The 23,583-nt window shown below is 40.0% G+C and overlaps 1 protein-coding gene and 1 long non-coding RNA gene across 3 annotated transcripts in view; one reads left to right on the top strand and one right to left on the bottom strand.

Annotated features, from left to right (window-relative positions):
- The window catches only part of PLEKHA8 (pleckstrin homology domain containing A8), a 56,791-nt gene that overhangs the window by 27,190 nt on the left and 6,018 nt on the right, over nucleotides 1-23,583 (top strand). The window contains exons 5-12 of one of the 2 annotated variants that reach the window (XR_005527973.1): nucleotides 1,834-1,992; nucleotides 2,975-3,015; nucleotides 4,492-4,649; nucleotides 6,517-6,676; nucleotides 7,076-7,161; nucleotides 11,501-11,559; nucleotides 12,529-12,618; nucleotides 13,291-13,361. Coding sequence is in view for 1 of the 2 variants with exons in the window: in XM_039229875.1 (XP_039085806.1) it covers nucleotides 1,834-1,992; nucleotides 2,975-3,015; nucleotides 4,492-4,649; nucleotides 6,517-6,676; nucleotides 7,076-7,161; nucleotides 11,501-11,559; nucleotides 12,529-12,659; nucleotides 13,291-13,361 (865 nt within the window). In the remaining variant the exon portion in view is untranslated. Of the gene's footprint in view, nucleotides 1-1,833; nucleotides 1,993-2,974; nucleotides 3,016-4,491; nucleotides 4,650-6,516; nucleotides 6,677-7,075; nucleotides 7,162-11,500; nucleotides 11,560-12,528; nucleotides 12,660-13,290; nucleotides 13,362-23,583 lie in introns of both variants that reach the window. The other variant, XM_039229875.1, reaches the window with a different exon arrangement.
- Nucleotides 1,951-9,279, bottom strand: LOC120230310. The gene is made up of 3 exons (XR_005527974.1): nucleotides 9,223-9,279; nucleotides 2,894-3,044; nucleotides 1,951-2,013 (listed from the first exon to the last, which is right to left on the bottom strand). It is a non-coding gene; the product is annotated as an uncharacterized LOC120230310 (long non-coding RNA).

Consider the following 23,583-nt stretch of genomic DNA (forward strand, 5'->3'; position numbering starts at 1 on the left):
GTGGTCCAAAACCAGTAACATCACCTGCTAGCCTGTTAGAAATACAAAACTGAGGGAAATGTAGAGGCCACTCTTTTTTTTTTTTTTTAATAGTTTATTTATTTTCGAGACAGAGAGACAGAGCATGAGTGGGGGAGGGGCAGAGAGAGAGGGAGACACAGAATCCGAAACAGGCTCCAGGCACTGAGCTGTCAGCACAGAGCTTGATGCGGGGCTTGAACCCACAAACTGTGAGATCTGACCTGAGCCGAAGTCGGATGCTTAACCAACTGAGCCACCAAGGCACCCCTAGAGGCCACTCTTAGAGAAAAATTCAACTGAGTAAATTTTAAAAATCTTACTGACTTTATTTAGCAGCTCACGAATCAGGCAGCATCCCATCTAGCAGACAGAAAGGAGCTCTGAAAAGCTGTACAAGGCTCGAGATTTTTATAGACCAAAGTGAGCAGGAACAAGGAAGTTCTACTGGATATTTGCTTATTGGTTAAAGCAGGGTTAACTTTCCTCATGTGGAGCAAAGGGAAATTTTGGAGCTGGGTCAGGTAACTTGTGCTGATTGGTTGGCCCTAGGCCTGCATTGTCTAGGACAACCAGGCATAGAAACTGAAGTTTTTGGCTCTCTTTTTTTATTTTATTTTATTTTATTTTTTTAAATTTTTTTTTTAATGTTTTTTATTTATTTCTAGGAGAGAGAGAGACAGCGTGAGCAGGGGAGGGTCAGAGAGAGAGGGAGTCATAGACTGAAACAGGCTCCAGGCTCTGAGCTGGCAGTCAGCACAGAGCCCGAAGCGGGGCTCGAACCCAAGAACCGCGAGATCATGACCAGAGCGAAAGTCGGACGCTTAACCGACTAAGCCACCCGGGCGCCCTTTATTTTATTTTTTTTTAAATGTTTTATTTATTTTTTAGAGAGAGAGACAGTGTGAGCAGGGGAGGGTCAGAGAGAGAGGGAGACACAGAATGTGAAACAGGCTCCAGGCTCTGAGCTGGCTGTCAGCACAGAGCCCGACGTGGGGCTCGAACCTACTAACTGTGAGATCATGACCTGAGCCGAAGTCAGATGCTTAACCAACTGAGCCACCCAGGCACCCCTGAAGTTTTTGGCTCTCTAATGTGAGGCTTAGCATGAGAGACTCCATCTTGGGCCCAATCTAGTTTCTTTTATACCACTAAGATGTGTTTACTGTACTCTCTAGTCAGGGTGTGGCCTCACTTTCCTGAACAACTTACTAATATCAATATTCAGAGGAAAAACACCCTGAGCAAGTAAAATAACTGGGGGAAAAATGATGTTCAGTAGAATTACAGTTGCTAAAACCTCTCAAACTCATCTGTACTAAAAGCCAAAAACCCCATTTGAAAGCAAACAATGAATAATTTATGGTCTCTAATGCTTCTATTCTAGACCCTCATTTTTACTCAGGCAATGGGAGACATTTTTCCATTGATTAACACTGATCTTTAGTCTGTGTGATTCCCTGTTTCATGCCTGCCACCCCTTTACATAAGACTGGAGACTCCCTGAGGGCTCTGTGTCCAGCACCTGGCACAGTGGTAGCATCTAATACTATTGAATTGAAGGAATTTGTTGCCTTCATCTGGAGCAGGGAGTGTGAGTATGAAGGGTCAGACTGAAGATAAGGCTTGTCTATGGTTAGGAGATAAAATGGACTCACTTAGTATTTTTCTTTTGTAACTGATGTACATATTTGTCCAGCAAAATAGGTGGGTACATTATTGCTATGTTGTGGACAAAAGCCTTTTAAGGACATTCCACAGTTAGGCGCTTTCTTTTTTGGCAAAGTAAAGAAGTCCTCCACTCTCGTTTCGTAGGAGGGAATCGATGTGGGAACTCTGCTGAAATCAACCTGCAATACTTTCCTGAAGACTTTGGAAGAATGCATGCAGATCGCAAATGCAGCCTTCACCTCCGAACTGCTCTATCGCACTCCACCAGGTTCACCGCAGCTGGCTATGCTCAAGTCCAACAAGGTGAAGGCCAGCACAGGTTGGCTGCAGAAGGGCATGAAGAAAAGTTAAAAAGTGATATAGTGAACAGTGTTGTCCATCACCCTTTAGTGACTAAGAAAGACACTGTTTTAATAGACTTCCCTTTATATCTAGTTATATATTTCGGTCCTCAGACCCCCATATCCCTTTGTTTTGGTCAGTTATCTGATGTCTCTGATGTAGCTAGCCTCTTTTCAGCCTCCTTGTCCAGTGAATCTTGCCAAGATCGGTGGTTGCCTTCTAACTAGTTGCTTTCAGCCTGACCTTCCAGGCAGCTGACAATGTTTCCATTCATGCAGTATAAACTGGACCATTTTACCCTAAACCACTCCGTGCCTTCCTCTTTGCCAAAGGTTAAAGTCAGGACTTCTTAACCCCTTCCCACACTTCCAGCCTCTTTGTCATTACCTGGCTGACCATACTAACAACATATATCTCCCCTGACATCTTTGCACCATTTCCCAGGGCCAAGAATGCTGTTCTTTCTCACTTATCTTTCCCTGGTTAGCACTTCCTCATCCTTCAAGATTTAGTCTCTCCTTCCCTGAATCTCTAAATTGGGCTGTGAGCTCCTCCTCTCTGCAAGTCCCTGTTTTAGCATTACTCTGTATAGAAATTACCTTAAGGGTAGGAACCTCCATACTGTTTATACTTTTAGTATTCGGAACAATGCTGCATCATAATCTTAATTATGAGAATGCCAACCATGAAAGTTTCGCTATGTAATTAGATCCCTCAAAAGAGCCATCTTCCTTTTGCTTAGAAATTTGGGGATACTTCTTTGAAAAAATACAAAGGACTGGTTGAGATCAATGACTCCCTTTTGGGAACAATCTAAAATTGTTCCTGTTGAGGGAAGCAGTTATGTTGTGATCATATTTACCATTTTTACATGTGATAAGACTCTGAATATGCTCTGTTGGAAGTTTAACATACAGCTTTCATTTTTTTGCTTCTTTTAAAGATGAAACATCCTATTATACCGATTCATAATTCATTGGAAAGGTACAGTAACTCTTGGTTTTTTCTTCTTTCTAAAAATAAAAAATAGTTTTTTATTGTTTGTTTTAAAAAACTGAAAATATTTTGATCATGATTTGGGGTGGCACCAGAAAGAAACAGTATCAGATCTTCCAGTTTGGGCTGAGCTTGAAGCAATGCAGATCTTTCAGCACTGACTCCCCAGGAAGATGTTTGCATTTTCCCTCATCTGTGGATGAATCTGCCCTCCACAGGTTATAACTTTTCATCTCTCTAATGTGCCGAGGGTCGCAGCTGCCTGTCTCATGGAGGTGCCAGACATTGACTTCAGTGTACTTTCATCCAGAAAACACAGTATGATTTTGTGTTATTTAAAAGTAAAAATCTTAGGTAGCTTTACAGGTTGAATAAAAAAACTTAATATCAAAATCCAAACTGTTCCTCTAAATGTGCCTTCGATTTTAGGGAAAAAGTACCCATTTCCATAGTTGTTTAGAACTTTATTCAGTTATTTTATATAAGCATTCCTGTATTTTTACTTACTCCCTATATTTGTCATTTCAAGTTACTATTTAACATCTCATCTTTTTTGTATACTATTATTTGCTTTAGTACAAGGATTATTCCAATTTGGTTAACATTTTTTTTCTCGTTCTAGATATTTCTACTAAGAATATCTTTGTAGATTTTTGTGTGTGACATTTCCTTAATATCCTCTTACGTTTTTAATTGCTAAGTTGAAATACGGCATTTCTTTAGAAAATGAATACTTTTCCTGGAATCACCATATAGCTTGGCCCCTTTCCCTTTGTTTTTATTAGGAAATATCTTTGTTCTTACTTGGCTAGATCTAATCACTTACAATAAGATGTTATGGTTGTCCCTTTAACAGAATCAGCTGTTCCACTTGGCATGTTAAATACCTTTCCTGTTACCCCCAAAGGGCAGCCAGTGCTCAGGATGTATCCTGTGTTCTGGTGTTTTCTGTCAGACATAACTTTTTAGGGAGTATTCTCCTCTGACCACAGCATGTAGCTTCTCCACAGTTAACTGCTAGGAAATTGCATACGAGTGGCCAGTGATTTTGAGAGCTGAAGAGACAGAGAAAGCTTCCCAGGGAGAAGCTGAGAAAAGCTAGTAAACTGTTAAATGGGTCCATGTAGAAAACTGATTAAAAACCAAAGAGCTGTCAATGACTGTTTCCTGTTGCTGGTGGGGAGCAGGCAGTGTGAATGGGGAGAGGCCCCTGAGAAGCCCAGAGTGGGCTCTCTGATTTCAGACCTCCAGTTGGCAGACAGGCCTGCTCCCGTCACAGGCCTGCCTCGGAGGCAGGAGGCTGAGAGATACGCTGACTTAACAATAGTGGTTTCCAATCACTGCTAAAAGTAGTTGTTGCTTGTGAACTCGTACTCTCTTTCTTAAAGTAAGATCTAGCTGGGCAGCCTATTTAAGACCAAATAATTGGACTTTGTGGCTTTTTTCCTTATAAAAAATTTTCAGGCAAACGGAGTTAAACAATTGTGAAAATGGATCTTTACATATGGAAGTAAATGATGATGAAGAAATCCTAATGAAAAATAAGAGCTCCTTATATTTGAAACCTGCAGAGGCAGATTGCTGCATATCAAGTGAAGAAAATGCAGATGATAATGTAACAGGTAAAAACGAAAGTAAAGTCTGAAGCAAACCATCGAACGAACAGTAGGATCTCGGGAGTTTGATTCTTTATCCATGATGTGACACTTGATAGACATTCGCCTCAGACCTTAGCTGGCTAACACAGGTCACTGGACAACATTGTGCCGTCCCGTCTGACCCGGGGTTGGAAGGGCAGAATGAAGAGAGTTTTCACACTCACTGTTCTTACCTGTGACGTTTGTGGGCTGCAGCGAGCAGTGGTGAGCAGCAGCTGGCCCTGCTGACTTTTTAGAGAACATGAGTATTTCACTGGCCCCCTACTCTCAATCTCAAGATCCTTTGAACTTAAACTATGATGTCAGACTTAACAGAGTGTAAAGTTATGGCAGATCAGGTTGCTGCCCTCCTGGTTTCTGGTAAAGCCTGGGGATGTCACCATTCCCCCACCACCAGCAGGTTTTCACCCAGCCAGAGTCCCACACTTCAGGTCATAGCTTGTAGTTATGCCACCCTTTCAAATTTGCTGATTCCCTTGTCTCTGAACACTAAAACTAACTTCAGATCAGTTCAAGATACTTGTATTAGAGCTTTTAATTGTGTTGTGTTTAATAAATATTTTGAAAATAAAATTTTAAATAAGTTTCTTGCTCATCTCCCCCGAAATAAAAAAGACCCTGTTTTTTCCAGATGAATTGGGGACAGAGAAGGTGCATTTTCATAGCTAATAATCTGAGGCAAGCCATCCACACATTGCTGATGTCTTATGCCTTGAATAAATAATAAAGACAGGAGAGTTTCTATGGAAACAGTACTGTAGTTTACTTCACCCAATAATTTTACTTCTAGGAGTTTGTCTTCAGGGATAGTCAAGTTTAAGGACAGATATCTGTGGACGGGGATGTTCTTTATGACATTACAGTGATTCTCATTATTCATGGTTGTTAGTAAAGTCACTGCAGACACTGAATTAGTAAATACTGAACCGTTGCTCTCAGGGGAAATACTAAGTTAGGTTCCTACAAATGTCTATTCACATTTTGGTTGACTGATCAATGTGTATAGCCTCGTTTTATGTGTGTTTCTGTTTAAAGACACCTTACATAATATGTATTGTTGAGTCATCAACATTGAACCCATGGCCAATTTTTGTAATGGCAGTACGTCATTCGTGGCTGAATGAACTCACCTAACACATGTATGTTCTCCATCAGGCCCATCACAGCCTTCCTATGCTTAGGAATACTAGACAGCCCTGCACTTGGGGGCACTTGCAAACAGCACAATCAGTAACAAAATGCACAGAGCATGACCCCATATAAACACACTTATGTATGGTGTGAGAACTGCAGCAAGAAGGCAGATTGTCACCTTGGTTGGCCTCAGCAGGGAACCTGTGTATCAGGCACCTCAAATTTTTCATTACTGTACACATGTCTACGAATGACTGCAAAAGCGCCACAAGCGTTGGTTTTAGGATCACCAGTAAACTTTAGCAAGAAGACAAATTCACAAATACAGAATACACTGATAACGAGGATCGACTCTGTTTATAGACACTGAAATTTTAGAAGCCACCTAAGAGCCCTCCACGTGAGCCTGATGCAGCATTTATATGGTCATTAAAGTGGTGTTTTAAAAAGTATTGAATGATAATGAAAATACTCATGATGAACTGTTGAGTGAAAACATTTTTCAAAGCTACGTGTATTGAAACCCAAGTTTGTTCGTGTGTGTGTGTGTGTGTGTGTTTGTGTGTGTATGTGTATTATTTCACTGATTTTTATTTCTGTATATTTTTCTGTGTTTTAGAAATATTGAACCATGAATGTGTGTTAATTTTTATAATAAATAAGTAGTAGGCTAGTAATAAATATCTCCTGTTTGCAGCCCAAGGTGAGATCATGAAGGAAGAAGGAGAGGACAGCCTGGAAAACCTTGCCAGCAGCTTGGCACAGCCTGGATCAGACTCCTCAAGTAGCTCTCCAGAATCCTCATGGGAAGAAGGCCAAGAAGTTATCCCGACTTTCTTTAGTACCATGAATACCAGGTACTCCGTACTTCCTAAAATCACTGACTGCTGGACCCCAGCTCCCCTTCTGGAAAGTCAGTCCTGGCGCTCCTCTCAGATGATGGCGTACTGTAACAGAGTAGAGGAGATGGTGTACCATGGGTGTGCTTTTCTGCTTCCCCTGTCTGAATCCCCTTCCTGAAGAGAAGGAATTGGATTGTGAGGCTAACTCTGTGAACAAACTTTAGCTTGCTTTCCTAGACTGTCTTTGGAAAATGACTTTATTGTACGATTTTATAATAGAAAAACAATCACTGAAATCAAGCCAAATGACTTGCCCTACAGAGGGGCAGCTGTTTTCATGACTACCACTGAATTGCAGAAAGTGCTAATGTTGTATTTTCATTCTTTCCTCCTTGGTACCACCAAATTGTTTAGCTTTAGTGACATTGAACTTCTGGAAGACAGTGGCATTCCCACAGAAGCGTTCTTGGCATCATGTTATGCTGTGGTTCCAGTATTAGGTAAGGTTACTGCATTTGTCTTGAATTCATTAGTCTCTGGAATCTGTCTCACTGCTGTTATTTTGCAGTAGAAATATCCTGAACCGTATATACAATGAAGTGACCCTTCTTAGCTATCTCTGCATGTCACCAGCCACATACAGTTAAAACTGTATGACCTTAAGCATTATTACACATTTCCATTTTATTCCTACTTATGATCAAACATTGACCACAGAGTAGTGTAAGGAAAAAAGGGAATTTTGTGTTCCAGAAATCATATTTAAAAGCAAGAGTGGAAGTAGTTGAGGAACAGAACTTTAAATCCATGGGTACAATGAAGAACATTTTACCAGTTAAAACATTTTTTTTCAAAGACTTAAAAATTGTATGTATAAATTTAAGCCCAAATTTACTTTTTATATAGAGCCAGTAGAACCAGGAATCACTAACGTGTTGAAATGTGCCTCATGACCTACTTAGCTATGCATCTTTTTTAATTCACCTTTTGAAATTTTATGTATCTTTTTTGAAATTGAGATATAACTTAAGGTAGAACTTAAGTGTTACGATTCAGTGATTTTTGACAAACACACCTATCCCTATGTAATCCATATCCCCATCAAGACTAGCATGTCTTCATCACCCCAAGGCAACCATTTTATTCATTTCTGTCACCATAAATTAGTTTTTCTAATCTTTTCTAAAATCTCATGTAAGGGAAATCATATTATCTATTCTTTTGCGTCTGTTTTTTTTCCTCAGTATTATGTTTTCATCCTTATTGTTACATGTGTCAGTAGTTTATTCTTTTTTATTGCTGAATTGTATTCTATTAAATGAATATATCATAATTTTTAAATTCATTCTTCTATTGATGGACATTTGCGTAGTTTCTTGTTTGGGGCTATTATAAATGAAATCACTCTGAATATTGTGTCTGTGAGCATATTTTTTCATATTTTGAGTAAGTACGAAGGAGTAGAATTGGTGATTCGTTGGGTTCAGCTGTTTAACTTTATAAAAAGTGATTTCACGATTATACACTTCCAACAGCAATGTGGGAGTATTCTGGTTGCTTCACATCTTCACAAACACTTGACGGTATTGGGGATTTTTGGTTCTGGCTATTCCTGTGAGTGTTTAGTGGTATCCTTGTGCCTTTAACTTGTGTTGGGGAGGATGAAATTTCTGTCCTTCAGCATCCTTCTAGCTGGTCCAAGAATCAGATTGACGTGAGACAGAGTTAACAGGAGAAAATCAAATGTAATTTCATACATATGGAGAATCCACACAGACGTGAAATTTCAAAGACAGCATGAGACTGACATGATATACTGACCTAAGGAAAGCGGCAGGGGTCTGGAGATGGTTGGAAAACCAAGGCTGCCCTGTTATGCAGATAAGTTTCTTAAGTAAAGAGGAATCTGCTAATTGCTCTCTTCCTGGGACAGGCTTTCTTTTCCAATGTAAATTTAGACAATCAAGGGGAGGGTAAAGAATTTTTCCTGAATCTGCTGGGTTTTGATTGTTTTTCACTCAAAATAATCTTCCTATCCCAAGTGGTCCATCTTGGTGTGGCCTACCTTTGACCGCTACACTTCCCTGATGACTAATGATGTTGAACATTTTTTAATATAATTCTTGGCCATTGCTATCTCCTTCATTGTAAAATCTTTTCATATCTTCAATACATTTTTTTAAAAGTTGGTTAATGTTCAGGTCTCGTGGGTGGCTCAGTCAGTTAAGCCTCTGACTTTGACTCAGGTCATGATCTCATGGTCTGTGCGTTTGAGCCCCACATCCGGCTCTGTGCTGAAAGCTCAGAGCCTGGGGCCTGCTTCAGATTCTGTGTCTCCTCTCTCTCTGACCCTTCCCCACTCGTGCTGTGTCTCTCCTTCTCAAAAATAAACATTAAAAAATTTTTTTTAAGTCAGTTAATGTTCGTTATGCTGAATTGTAAGCATTCATTATATATTCTCAAAAACATTTCATTGTACATATGCATTATGAATATTTCCCCCCAGACTGTGGCTTGCCCATTTCTTTTCTTAATGATGTCTTTGAAGAGCAGATTCTTACATTCATGAAATCCAGTTGTTATGCCCGAATCGCGAATCCCAGAGACCTCCAAGGAGCCGGCACCTATGCAAATACAAAAGGGTCTTTATTACAAACTCGAGCAGGGGCTCACCTGCCTATTGGTGTCGGCAGCAAGGTGAAACCCTGAACAATAGTGATCAGGGTTTTTATGGGGTAAGGGATGGGGATGTTACAGTGCACACGTTGTACGTATAGCATCATCACATAAGCACCAGTCATAATTGTACAGGACCCATGGTAACAGTTTTGACCATTCAGTATCTGTGAGGCGCCCGTTCATGACCTTTGAGAATCCTTTGAAAATGACCAATTATGAGGTGAGTTCAAAGGGCCCACGTGGGGTTTTAGGCAAGAATCCTCAGTCCCTGACTCAGACCACAGGACCACAGGAATGTTACACATTTCTTTTGATTGCCAGGGTCCTGAGGGTGGCTTCAGCTGAACGTTTTCCTGGAACTGGGGCTACACGCAGCCCAAAGTTGCTCTTAATGGAGGCCTTAATTTCAGGCTCCTTATAGTGTATCTGTTTTCTTTCTTTTATAGATAGTGCTTTTGGTGTCTTAAGAAATCTTTGTTTACTTCCAAGGTCATGAAGATATTCCCCTGTGTTTTTTTATACCCTTTACTTTTGATTTTATGTTTACATTTATACATCTTGGACTTAGTTTTTGTATATGGTATAAGGTACAGTTGAGAGTCCTTGTTTTCCCTTGCGATAATATGGCAGTTCAAAAACCATTTCTTGAAAAAACATTATTTTCTCTTTTATATTATTTTGGCAGCTTTGTTGAAAATCATTGGACCTTTAAGGTGTGGGTCTATTTTTGTACCCTCTTTTGTTCCAATGATCTGTTTATTTTTTCTTATGCTAATACTTATATTGTCTGAATTACTGTGCCTTTATATTAAAGCTTGAAATCAGATAATGTAAGTCTTCCAATTTTAGTACTCTTTTTCAAGATTGTTTTGGCAATTCTAGGTCCTTTGCATGTCCAAATAAATTTTTGCTTTTCAATTTCTATTGAAAAGGATTTTGATTAAGATCATACTGAATCTGTAAACCAATTAGGAAATTCACATCTTAAACAACTTTGAGTCTTCTAATCTGGAAGCAGGCTGTATCTCTCCATTTACTTAGGTCTTTATTTTCATGTTTTGTATAGTTTTTAGTGTAGAGGCCTTATACATTTTTGTTAGGAATAAATTTTAGAGTTTTATGAGTTTTGATGCTATTGTAAAATGTATGTTATTTTTCCAATTGTTGATTGACAGCATACAGATACAATTGACTTTTGTGTATTGAGCAGTTTTTTATGATCATGAGTAAGTTAATTTTATAGAATACATATTCAGTGTTTATTGAAGTTATGTCCTTTTTCCTGTACTTTTATTAATCTAGTGAATTACATTGTTTAGATGAATTTAAGTCTACTATCTTGCTCTTTCTGTCATCTTGCTGTTTATTTTCTATTTGTCCTGTCTGTTCCTTGTTTCTTTTTTATTCCTTCCTTGGATTCTAGCCAATTAATTAATTTTTTATTATTCTATTTTAAGCTTTTTAGCTACCATTCTTTGTTCCTGCCTCTGCCTTTTTTTTTTTTTTTTGATCAATCAGGTGCTTTTTAGAATTCCATTATTTTTTCTCTTCTGGCTTTTTAGCTCTACCCCTCCATTATTTTCTGTTGCTCCTGTTCCACAGAAATATCTGAACCACATATATGATTTTAAATTTTCTGGCAAGCACATTAAAATAGTAAAACAAAACAAAATGATTTTATAGCCAATTTTAATATATTTTATATAATCTATATCTAAAATATTATCTTAACTTGTAATCAATATAAAGAAATGGTTAATGAGATATTCTATATTCTTTTTTTGATACTGAGTCTTTGAAAACTAGTATTTTACACTTCCAGTACATTTCAGGTTGAAATAGCTACATTGCAAGTGCTGGGTGGCCTCATATCTAGTGGCTGCCATATTGGACAATGCAGCTGTAAAGATTACAATACGCACTGTGAACATACAAGGTCAGTCTCACATGACACTTACTATAGTTACCTCAGAGTGGTGTGTAATAGAAAAAGGTGATGGCAGTATCCTAGAAGCCTTTGAAGCTTATGTTTGGAAAATTATTTAAAAGCAAAAAATAAAAGTTTTGGGGAGAAAAACAGGCTAAATTTTGTCACTATAATAAATATTTTCCTCTCGAAATAATTGCTCTTTTAAAGATGTTTTCAATCTTTTCTTCTAGACAAACTTGGCCCTACAGTGTTTGCTCCTGTTAAAATGGATCTTGTTGGAAATATTAAGGTGAATATACAAGCTTGTCTCTACAGAGACCATATATTTGGAGGGAGTAGTGCATGAAATCTCATTCAGAAACACGTGATTGTTGAGTTTTATACTCAGGATGTAAAGTATAAGCCAGCTGTAAGAAAAGTTCTGAGGCAGAAAAGAAATACTTCAGAAACAGTATTTTTAAAACCTTGAGACTATTTAATTCTAGCTTAAGCCTCATAAGAATTCTCAACAGAGGAGTGCCTAGGTGTCTCAGTGGGTTGAGCATATGACTCTTGATTTCAGTTTAGGTCATGATCCCAGGATCATGGGTTCGAGCCCTACATCAGACTCTGCACTAAGTGTGGAACCTGCTTAAGATTACTCTCTCTCAGGGCGCCTGGACAGCTCATTCGGTTAGGTATCTTACTACTGGTTTCAGCTCAGGTTATGATCTCATGGTTGATGGGTTCAAGCCCCACATTAGACTCTGCACTGAGAGTATGGAGCCTGCTTGGGATTCCCTATCTCCCTCTCTCTGCCCCTCTCCTGCTTCCTCTCTCTCTTCTTCAAAATAAATAAATATATTTTTAAAAAGGATTCGTTCTCTCTTTCTCTCCGCCCCTCTCCCCTCATTCTTTCTCTAACATAAAAAAATAAAAAAGATAATATAATATTATACATTATAAAGTAATATTTATATATTATTATATATCATTATATATAGTAATAAACTTATTATTAGATATTATATTTATCATTTATTTATATAATATATAGTAATAAAGTAAAGTAATAAAAATAAAAGAAAAAATTTTAAATAAAAGTTTTAAAACAATTTTTCAATTTTCACATTACCTTGAAAACATAAGGAAAAAGGTAATAGAGGCTTAGTTTGATTTCTTAGAGGCCTGTTTGACAAGTTTGAGTCTCAGTATTATACTGATTTACTGGATAGCTTTAGCATTTTTTTCTTAGATTGTTTCCCTGTTCTTCCTGCAGAAAGTAAATCAGAAGTATATAACCAACAAGGAAGAGTTCACCACCCTCCAGAAGATCGTGCTGCATGAAGTGGAGGCAGACGTAGCCCAGGTTAGGAACTCAGCTACAGAAGCCCTCTTGTGGCTGAAGAGGTGAGGCAGCTGGAATGGGGCAGTAGTTGAAATGCTACCAGCAAAAACAGTGCCATGCAAAGATGACTTCTGAGGGGAGGATCTAACCCAAAGCCTTTTCTAGAAGGCCTGATGAATAGAAAGGACACCAACTCTTTTTTTCCCCCCTCCCTTCTGATGATGACGAACATTGTTAATATTAACAGTATATATAAGATATGGATATTCCAGGATGATAGACCTAACTGGTTCTCTCTAAGTCAGTGGTTCACAAACTTTGGTAGCATCCAAGTCACGTGGAGGGCTTTCTTAAAAATACGGACTGCTCTACTCCAAACTCAGACTTTCTGACTCAGTAAGCCTAGAGTGGGGGCCCAGAACTAGCATTTCCAACAAATTCCCAGGTGGTACTGAAGCCACTGGTCCTGGGACCACATTTTGGAAGCCACTGTTTACTTATATCAGATGATAAGGGTCTAGAACAAACTAAAGGGAAATGACAGGGTAGAAAATCAGAAAGGATTGCCATGTACTTGACCTCTCTGTTGCCATGTCCAAGATATTATTGAAGAAGCTGATATCTGACATTTCTTTATACCCATTCAACATAGTAGACTTTGAAAATAATATTTCTTCCTCTCTTTTGTTTTAGAGGTCTCAAATTTTTGAAGGGATTTTTGACAGAAGTGAAAAATGGAGAAAAGGATATCCAGACAGCCTTGAGTAAGTGTTCTTAAATTTTGATCCACTGAATAGGATTGGAATGGAGGCCCCTAGAGGAGGAGGCTGGGTGTCGGGGAAATTTCCACTTTTCCAAATTTCGTTTGATTTCTTTTCTATTTCATTATTATTGTTTGTTTTTTATATGCTCTTTTAAAAAAACCCATGAGATAGTGTGACCTGGTAATCTAGATCTAGCTTATTAAAAATCATTATGTCTTAAAGAAGAGCTAAATTAATGGAGAGCCATCTCTCAATAGGAAAGCCTAATATTTTCAAGAAGTGAGTTCTTCCTAAATCAGTCTTCAACTAGAGTGCAGTTCTATAGAAGTAGTAAGTATCCCAAGAGAAGCTAGTTTTGGAGACCATAACAGAGAGGGATTGGAGAACCCTGGGAATTTGGTCTAGAGCAAGATGAGAGATGGGTCGTCATCATCATCACCATCTTGTAGTCCTCAGATGCCTCATGTTTATAGTGGTAGACCTGACACTAAGATGAAGGCCTTGGTCAAAGGAGATCACCCTGTGTCTCCAGCATCTTAATGCACTGGCTGGAATATTGTAGGTGCCTAGTAAACATTGGGTGGGTGGGTAGATAGGTGGTGGATCTATCAGATTAGTTTTGGAAAACACTAAAGACTCTGAAGCATCCTTATAGTATTCTTGACAGAGTGGCTGAGCTCTCACTCTTAGCCTAAAGGAAGTTCTCCCAGCATGGGCCTTGAGGCATGATGGGTGGGAGTGGGGATTGAAATTACATATTAATTTGAAGCTCTATATTATTTTGATGTAGAGGAGTATGTTACCAAGCTCTAAGTAGCCATGATTATAAGTAATGAAATGAATGAATTAGATGCTTCTGTCTGGGAAAGGGAGCCACTATTCACTGCAGCATTTTGTCAGTATCAGGAGTGAGCTCTTCCTTCTATTAATCTTCCCTCTGGGCCATAAGTCCTGAGGGATTCTAGCCCCTATGAGACATTTTTTTTTTTTTTTTACAAATAGTTTATTGTCAAGTTGGTTTCCATATAACACTCAGTGCTCATCTCCACAAGTGCCCTCCTCCATGCCCATCTCCCCCCTCCCCCCCACACCCATCAGTCCTTTCTTAGGCCTTTCTATCTAGAAACTTGCTAATGTGCCATGAAACCAAAAAAAAAAGCTGTTTTTTTCATAATACTTTATGAAGAATTTAGACAACTTAATCCTTATAGCAGTCCATTTTTACAGGTTAGGCAACCAAAATTCTCAAAAATTAAAATACATACTATAGCCACAAAAGATCTGGAAGCAGAATCACTTTGGGTCCCCTGCATCAAAAGTCTTCATTTCTCCCACAAAAGGTCTTCTCTACCAACCCTGGGCTACCTGCATTTTTATCTTAGATTGTTTCCCTGCTCTTCCTGCAGAAAGTATATCAGAAGTATATAACCAGCAAGGAGGAGTTCGCCACCCTCCTCTCATATATCCCTGAATTCTATGGCAGTCTGTTATATTCTCCCCTGTGTGTCCTGATTTCAGTACTAAAAATATATTCACCATAACAATTCATGCTCCCAATCAATATCTATCAAACTTTATGACTTTTGGAATGATTAAGATCTTGGGCTCTCTGGATCCTAACACTTGATAGCAGCACTTTGGCAATTTATTAACCTTTCTGTTTCTTGGTTTCCTCATCTGTAAAATGGGAATGATGATACCATTAACCTAAAAACATTGTTGTAATGATTAAATAGGTTCTTGCATACAAAAAGATTAGAAAAGTGGTACATAATAAACACTTAATAGAGAATAGCTTCTCTTGTTTATATTTTCATCATCATGACATGAAGTTGATAACCTGCCAGAAAATGGGGCTTATTTGTCCCAAATCAGAAACGAAAAGTTTACAAAGCTCTGGTGCCAAGCCAGAAATGGCTCTCTACACTAAATTCTTAGCGTGGAAAAAATGTCACACTGGGAGGTAGGTTCCTCCACTGCCATGGGATTCAGCAGTGTTCCTGGTGGGCTCTGCCTGTCACACGATGCTGTCACTTCGTTATGGCTGTCTGTGTGAGAGGCCAGGGCAGTGCTAACCTCCTTCAGCCCTCTGCTGGAGGCCTGAGAGAACCCAGCTGCTTACAGGACACACAAGTGAAGAAGAGGAGCTGGGCCCCCTGGAGGTAGGGAGGAAGTCAAGAATATCCCCTTTCTGCTCTATCTCTGCCCCGAAATCTGCCCTTTTTCTCCGCTACTTTTTATTTGAGTTGGACTCTGGGCTCTCCCGAAGAGAGGGGAGCAATGTTGCTTCAAAACCAAAATAAGCTTTTCCTTCCCTCTCTTCCCCTTCAGCACTGTTTTCAATGGGAAGGAAAAGAGGGCTGTAAATTTGAGATTTTCGTTCTGGTGTTCAAGATTATTTCAGAAGTTTTCATGATTTAAGTAATATCTTTGCCTGTAGGGATTCCCTAGTTTCCTGCTGCTGTTCAGTGTGAAGAGAAAGTTCCCCTAAGCAACCCACCCTCCCCTCCAGATGCAGATGCAGCAAGCTCTGTGCACACAGAGTGTTACAACAAGTGTTCACACATTAACTGCTTCGATCCAATAGGGTCCTTGATGCGGATTTCTTCTTGGTTAACAGCTTCTCTTCTCATTTTGAAAGCATTGCCATTATAAGTAGAACTGATATCTTGCCTGAAATTTAGGAACATAGGTAAGAGAGGGTATATGCCTGTATTTATATAAGCAAATTAGCTTCCATGTTTTAAGTTCTAAAATTGAATTTGAGTGATTGTAGTAACAGTTACTATTTATAGAGCACACTGTGTAGGAATGACACCAGGATCTTGATAAACATTTCATTTAATCTTCCAAATACTCCTTTTTTTATGGTGAGTAAACTGAGGTCTAGAGAAGACAAGTACCTTCTCTAAGGTCTCAAACCTACATCAGTGGTTTTCAAAGTGGTCCAAGGAGGGCATCTTCATCACCTGCAAGCCTATTGGAAATGCGGACTGCCAGGCCCCACCCAGCACCTGCTGACAAAACCCCAGGGGTGGGGCACAGCAGTCCATGTTAGCAGTTCCTCCTCCTAATCCATGTTCAAGTTTGGGACCCTCTCATCTAGAGCGAGGACATTGAAGGTACCTGTCACTAGGCTACATTTTGATTATTTGGGAATTCTGATTGCATCTGAGTGATTAATAAATATACTGAGATAAAAGTGCTGAGATTTTGCCATAGCACTAATCAGTTAATTTTGCCTCCTTTTCATGATAATTAGCTAGTTGTCCAAAGACAGGAAATTTTTCTTGATCTAGGAACAGCAAGATAATAGGGATAAATTAAGGATAAATCTTAACTAGTACTAGCAAATTTGAAAACATTCCTAAGAAAGGTTTTGAGGTAACTGTTCATAAAACTTATATGATCTTAGTAGTCTTAAAAATGGGGGGTGATAGGGGCATCTGGGTGGCTCAGTCGGTTAAGCGTCTGACTTCGGCTCAGGTCATGATCTCACGGTTTGTGAGTTCGAGCCCCGTATCAGGCTCTGTGCTGACAGCAGAGCCTGGAGCCTGCTTCATATTTTGTGTTTCCATCTGTCTCTGCCCCTCCCCTCCTTGCACTCTGTCTCTGTCTCTCTCAAAAATAAATAAATATAAAAAAAAAAAAAGGGAGGTGATACAGGGGCGCCTGGGTGGCTCACTCAGTTGGGCGTCCAATTTCAGTTCACATGATGATCTCACAGCTTGTGAGTTTGAGCCCTGTGTCTGGCTCCATGCTGATAGCTCAGAGCCTGGAGCCTGCCTCAGATTCTGTCTCCCTTGCTCTCTGCAGCTCCCCCACTCATGCTCCGTCTCTCTCTCTCTCTTTCTCTCTCAAAAATAAACATTAAAAAAAATTTTTAAGGGGGGGTGATATATATATAATCCTAAATGACACAATGGAAGCCTTGACATGTGTTAACTGTCTGGAGGATGTAGGTGTAGTCATTGTGTTGCTGAAGTTCTGCGACCTGGAATGAGAATCCAGCGTCTGGAAGGAGGCCTTAGGCTTCACTTTGCCCCGTTTTGCATTTGAACCCTTACCTGGATTTCCTATCATGATGATCAGAGTGGATTGTTTTGGGTAGTCTCAATGTCAAGAGCTGCTCTTGAACCCATAGATGTCTAGGGCATTCTCTAGAGTTCATTCTAAGGGAAGAGTTAGGGCCACAAGGCAGGTATGTTGAATGATCCACCCATAGCTGAGCCCCTCCATTTGCAGATGCCACATCAAAATAGGCTTTTGGAAAGCCTTCTTGTAAGTAGAAGGCAGAAAAGTTGCTCTGGCATTTCATGCACCATTATGCTAAATGTTGCCTGCTCTGCGCTTTCCCCTAAGCAGGATAGCAGATTGCTGCATCCCTCACCTCAGAATGTTTCCGTAAGCGTCAGGTAGAACATGACCCAACCCAGATCTCTAGCACAGAATAAAAATTTTAACAGGGCATTCAGTTATATATTTAATATGAAAGGCTTCCACAGACAAGAAGAGCTGTGTTGTGAGAGCTAAAGTCAGAACTCACATCTGATATTTAGCATCAAATCATAACTTGACTAGTTATTCTGAAAATACCATGGAGTAGTAATTAAGTCCTGCCCTCCCAAACTACTCACAGCATGTGCCTGTCTTGAATGCCAGGTTTGGCTTACAAAACGTGTGTTTGTCTTCATAATGCCTAGAGCTAACAAAGGGTGACTCAAGGGACTTGTTTCACTTCTGTCATTGGTTATTGGTTTGGCTTTTCTTCATACATTCATTTTGCCTGATGCTTACTCACTATAAAAAATAAAAATAAAAAATAAATAAAATGGCATTTTCCAAAAATTAAAAAAAAAAAAAATTCAGTACTTCCTTAGTAGCTCAGTTTTTTGTTGTTGATTTTTTGTTTTATTATAAATATTTCGGACATTTAACAAATATCCACCATTTGACCAAATATATAAAATAGCTCAATTCTGTACCCATGTACCCCCTGACCCCACTAGTCCTTATATTCTCCAGAGAAGATCTTCACCCTGAATTTGCTATTTATGGTCATACACGTTTTTTATACTTTTACTATATATTTATGTATCTGTAAATAGTATCTAGGATTGTACTGCAGGTGTTAAACTCATAGACTGCACATTGTATACAGTGTGTCACATCCTATACATTCTTTTTCACTCAGGACTGTTTTTCAGATTTATTCACTTTCTAGTCTCTCTTGGTTCCTGATTCTTGCCAAGCACTTCATGGTCCATTTGCAAAGCTGAGATGATTGTCATCTCTTAAACTCCGTGAATGATTGATTCCACCATTCCCGGCTTTGCTTGTATACTTCAGACAATCTCTCTTAAAACTTAGATTTGCATTTCTCCTTTGTCTTCTCTGCAACCCAGAGTAACTTGACAAATTCTTACCAGTTACACATTGACAGTAGAGAACTCATGTATTCAGTTCCTGGACAGAAAGTTGTCTACCAGCAATTGTTGGTAATGGAAAAGTCGTTCTTTCTTCACATGCTATTACAGGTTTAGGCAAAATCAGTCTCTAAATACCTCAGCAAGTTTCTGGGGCGCCTGGCTGGCTCAGTCAGTGGAGCATGTGACTCTTAATCTCAGAGTTGTAGGTTTGAGCCCCACATTGGGTGTAGAGATTACTTAAAAATAAAATCTTTATTTTTTTTAAATGTTTATTTACTTTTGAGAGAGCACAAGCAGGGGAGGGAAAGAGGGAGAGAGGGAGACACAGAATCAGAAGCAGGCTCCACACTCTGAGCTGTCTGCACAGAGCCTGACATAGAGCTTGAACTCACAACCCTCACTGAGTCAAAGTCCACTTAACCCACTGAGCCACCCAGGCACCCCAAAAATAAAATCTTTAAAAAAAAATAAAAATAGGGGCGCCTGGGTGGCTCAGTCAGTTGAGCGTCCGACTTCTGCTGAGGTCAGATCTCACGGTTTGTGAGTTCGAGCCCCGTGTCGGGCTCTGTGCTGACAGCTCAGAACCTGGAGCCTGTCTTTAGATTCTGTGTCTCCCTCTCTCTCTGACCCTCCCCTGCTCATGCTGTCTCTCTCTCTCTCTCTCAAAAATAAATAAAACATTTAAAAACATTTAAAAAAATAAGTAAAAATAAGTAAGTGTCTCGGCAAATTTCTGAGTTACCAGTAAAGAAATCAGATTTATTTTATTTCCACAAATAGAAAAAGGTTCTAATACTTGCTAGAAAAAGGACATTTTTCATTTTGGTTATTTTGTATCGCAAAAAGTACACACTAGTTTTTTAGCAGAATGGTTTGATGTGACAAGAAGAATGCCCCAAGTTCTCACTGTGTTTAGCTTTGTGATCTTGGGCAAGTCACCATCTCTCCAGGTCTTCTGTTTCTTCTTTTGTAGAAGGAAAAGAACTGGACAAGGTGATTATCGTGTCTTCCTACTCAGAAAGTTTGACTCCATCTCTGAGGAACTGACACATCTCAAAGATCTGGGAGAAGGGGATCATTTGTGTCTTTCAGAGGCCAGAAATACTTCCAGGTTCTAGAACATGCATTATGATAATGAATGGATATTACAGTGAAGATGAATGTGTTTCATTATCTAATCTTCTCTAGGTAACCAAAATAGGTCAGGCTTAGACTTCATTTTATTTTAATTCAGCCTCACGCGGCAGGGATATTTGCAGGCCTAGACATCAGCAAAGGACTGTGGCAAGACCTTTTTTTTTTTTTTTAACGAATTTTCTTTCATGTGTTCATTTTATTTTTTTTTTTAAAGATTTTTTTTTTTAATGTTTTATTTATTTCTAGGAGAGAGAGAGAGACACAGCGTGAGCAGGGGAGGGTCAGAGAGAGAGGGAGTCACAGACTGAAACAGGCTCCAGGCTCCGAGCTGGCAGCCAGCACAAAGCCCGACGTGGGGCTCGAACCCACGAACTGCAAGATCATGACCTGAGCGAAAGTCGGACGCCCAACCGACTAAGCCACCCAGGCGCCCCTCATGTGTTCATTTTAAATTGGAATAGTGGTCTTCCAGGACCTGCGTCAAGACCCATCCCAAATTCTCTGAGTCTTTCTTCTCCTATTAGACTAGCGGCGCACATTTGGCCCCGTGGCGGAACTCTTCTCTGGCAAGGTGTGGGCACAGCAGGGAGCAGCCGTCTCCTCCAGGAGGGCCAGGCGGGAGGACACACGTCAGGCTGCTGTGCATGAACACTCCCCCTTCCTTAGACCAGGCTGCCCACATTATTGGGGCTCATAGCACCCGTCTTTTCCTGCTGTCCTACAGAAGCTGGCACAGACAAGGGTTTCTGGGCTTTTTTGAAGGGTTGACTCAAGTAGCAAGGTGTAGGAAAGGTGTAGAGTCCCTGAGGTTGGAGTAGCACTGGATCCAGAGCCTCTGAACAGGCAGTTTGTCCAGCCAGGGGCACTGGGGAGCCGAAGACTGAGGAACCCAGACAGCTTTGTTTGCAGCCTACCATAACGAAGTGCGAACCTCACCTCGCTACTTCCCGACCACAGTTCCAAATCCAAGTGATCGTGACTGTTAGAGGAGAATAACACAGTGTGTATAGGAAAAGAGTGCCCACTGTGGTTATCTTTGGGAGGCATGCTGATAGGTTTCTTCACTTCCCTCCTTTTTGTCTTTTCCTTATTTTCAGCAGTGAGCATGCATTACTTGTGAAATTACAGAAAAGCAGTGAAGTGTTATTTTTTTTTAGAAGTGCCCCTGTGCCTCCAGGGGAAAGTTCAGAATACGAATCCTTGGCATATAGAAGCCCTTGCCCTTTGGCCCTCGCCGCAGTGGTCTTCAGCCCCAGTGAACTACTCCCCTGTACACTGTGCACCAAGGCCCCTCACAGCTCCTTGGTGCTTGCTGTCTGCAGCTCCCCCCCCCCCCGCCCCGCCCTTCTGTCCGCCCCTCCCCGCCTTTGGGACTCTTTTGGAGAATTCCTTGTTACATGTCTGCAGGCTGGGTTTGTTTCTGTTCTCACAGAAAGAACTGTACACGGATCTTCACTATAGCGGTTGGCAGTTTACATAGTAACACTTGGTTAAATGGCTGGTTCTCGTTAGCCCAGTAACTCCCCGAGGACAGTGGACTGACGGATTTCAAATCCCCTAAGGATTTCCCCTGTCTTGCACAGTGGGCATGTGGTAGACCTTCATTCCATCATGGGTCTCCACTGGCAGATTTTAATGTCACTAAATTCTGTTTGTTGATGTATAACGGCATCTAATTCTTCACCCGGATTAAGATCACAAGAAATGAAGTGTTCTCACTGTCCTACCTCGGTGACTCACCTCAGCATGGAGCACCCATGGACCTGTACACTATCCTGCCAGCCCAAGTGGCTCCTTGGAAAGGATGGTGGAAAGTTGATTGTCTTCCTGATTTACTTCAGACGCTGTGCCTCGTATTTTCTGCCCATCTGCATTATACACTTGGTAGGCCAGCAACTCTTTCTTCACCAAGGCCTTATATACCATCTGCAGTGTCCCTGATACCATCCATCCCCTTGCGGAGTCAGAGTTTAAGAGTGCCTCAGATTGAAGACTTGTATCTGTGACCACGCCCTAGGTCTATACAGACTTTTTTCTCCTAAGGAAAAAAAGTAATCTTCAGTTCTCCTTTAGGCTGTTTATAGGAGTCTTCTTCATACTTGAATTTATTGATTCTTTTATCATTTCTACTCTACCTTTACCAATTGGGCTGCTGGCATTTCCACCTGTTCCTAAAACTTTAGATAACCAGAGAAATCTATCATAGTTCAAATGTACAGTTTTTTATATCAAATATAAATTGTTCTTTATGCAAGCTTAAATTATATAAAATTGATAGTACGGTATGCTCAAAGTATTAATAAAGCCTCATCCAAGTTATAAAAATAAGAGTTGACACAAATTACATAATTTCAAAGCTAGAGGGCTTGAGTAAATTGTAAGATGCATTTGAAAAAAAAAAAAAAAAAGATGCATTTAAGCTACAGCCACACGGCAGCACTGCTTGGTCCAGTAACATGCAGACACCTGATAACTTTCAGCAGCATTCTGTGAACCACGTTGCTGTTGACCACGTGACCTTGTGGTTATGGTCTTGGAGTCTGTTTTTCCGTTATTTTAACATCTCTTATTATAATTTGAAATATTTTTATATTCTATTATAATGCCCCCTAATCATTGATTAAATGGTGGTAGACTTGTATTGGTGCGGAAGCTAGCTCATGAAAATAAATAAGTCTGGAGTAAAGTTTAGCTGTGGTAAAACATGCTGACGAGGGTCAAACAACCCCCACGACCCCATGTACTGTTATTTAGGAATGAGGCCTGAGAGCACTGGAGGCGCTGCTCAAAAATGAAATGGCGTTAATGTAAGTGCACTGTGTTAATGTAGATCTGTGCCTCCTGAGGATGCACTTACTCCCGGGGAAAGATCGGCTTTGAATTTTGCATATATTATTCATAGCCCTCAGGAACACATCCCTTGCATAACATGCAGTCATTTTGTTCTTCAGATTTTCTTGTAATTAAAATTAGTATGTGCAGGGGCTCCTGGGTGGCTCAGTCGGTTAAGTGACCAACTTCGGCTCAGGTCATGATCTTACAGTTTGTGGGTTCGAGCCCTGCGTCAGGCTCTGTGCTTACAGCTAGCTCAGAGCCTGGAGCCTGTTTCAGATTCTGTGTTTCCCTCTCTCTCAGACCCTCCCCTTCTCTCTCTCTCTCTCTCTCTCAGAAATAAATAAAACATTAAAAAAAAATAAAATAAAGTTAGTATATGCAAGTTTTTAAATCTCATTTTAAAACACATCGGGACAAAATTCATAGGTTTTGATCTTTAAAGTGTAAAATATGAATGACTTTTATTAATAGGTCTCATCAAGTACTTTATAACTAGCTTAGTAACTTCAAGCCATTCTTTCCACAGTAGTTTTAAAGGTTTCTAGGTTTAATTCTGCATATCCAGGGTCATAGGGACATCTAGGACAAACATTTGACATCCTAGAATAGAATGTTAGAATTGAAAAGAAACTCAGAGGTTATAAAGAGGGAAACAGAGAGGACAGCTAAGGGACTGGCTAAGGGTCACGCAACATTCAGAGAACTGCATATTTATATTTTTTAAACATTTATTATTTATATTTGAGAGACAGCATGAGCAGGGTGGAGAGGGGAGAGCAGAGAGAGAGGGGACACAGAATCCAAAGCAGGTTCCAGGCTCT

The sequence above is a fragment of the Hyaena hyaena genome, unplaced genomic scaffold, assembly GCF_003009895.1.
Source record: "Hyaena hyaena isolate Hyena2069 unplaced genomic scaffold, ASM300989v1 scaffold_40, whole genome shotgun sequence".
Classification (NCBI taxonomy): Eukaryota; Metazoa; Chordata; class Mammalia; order Carnivora; family Hyaenidae; genus Hyaena; species Hyaena hyaena.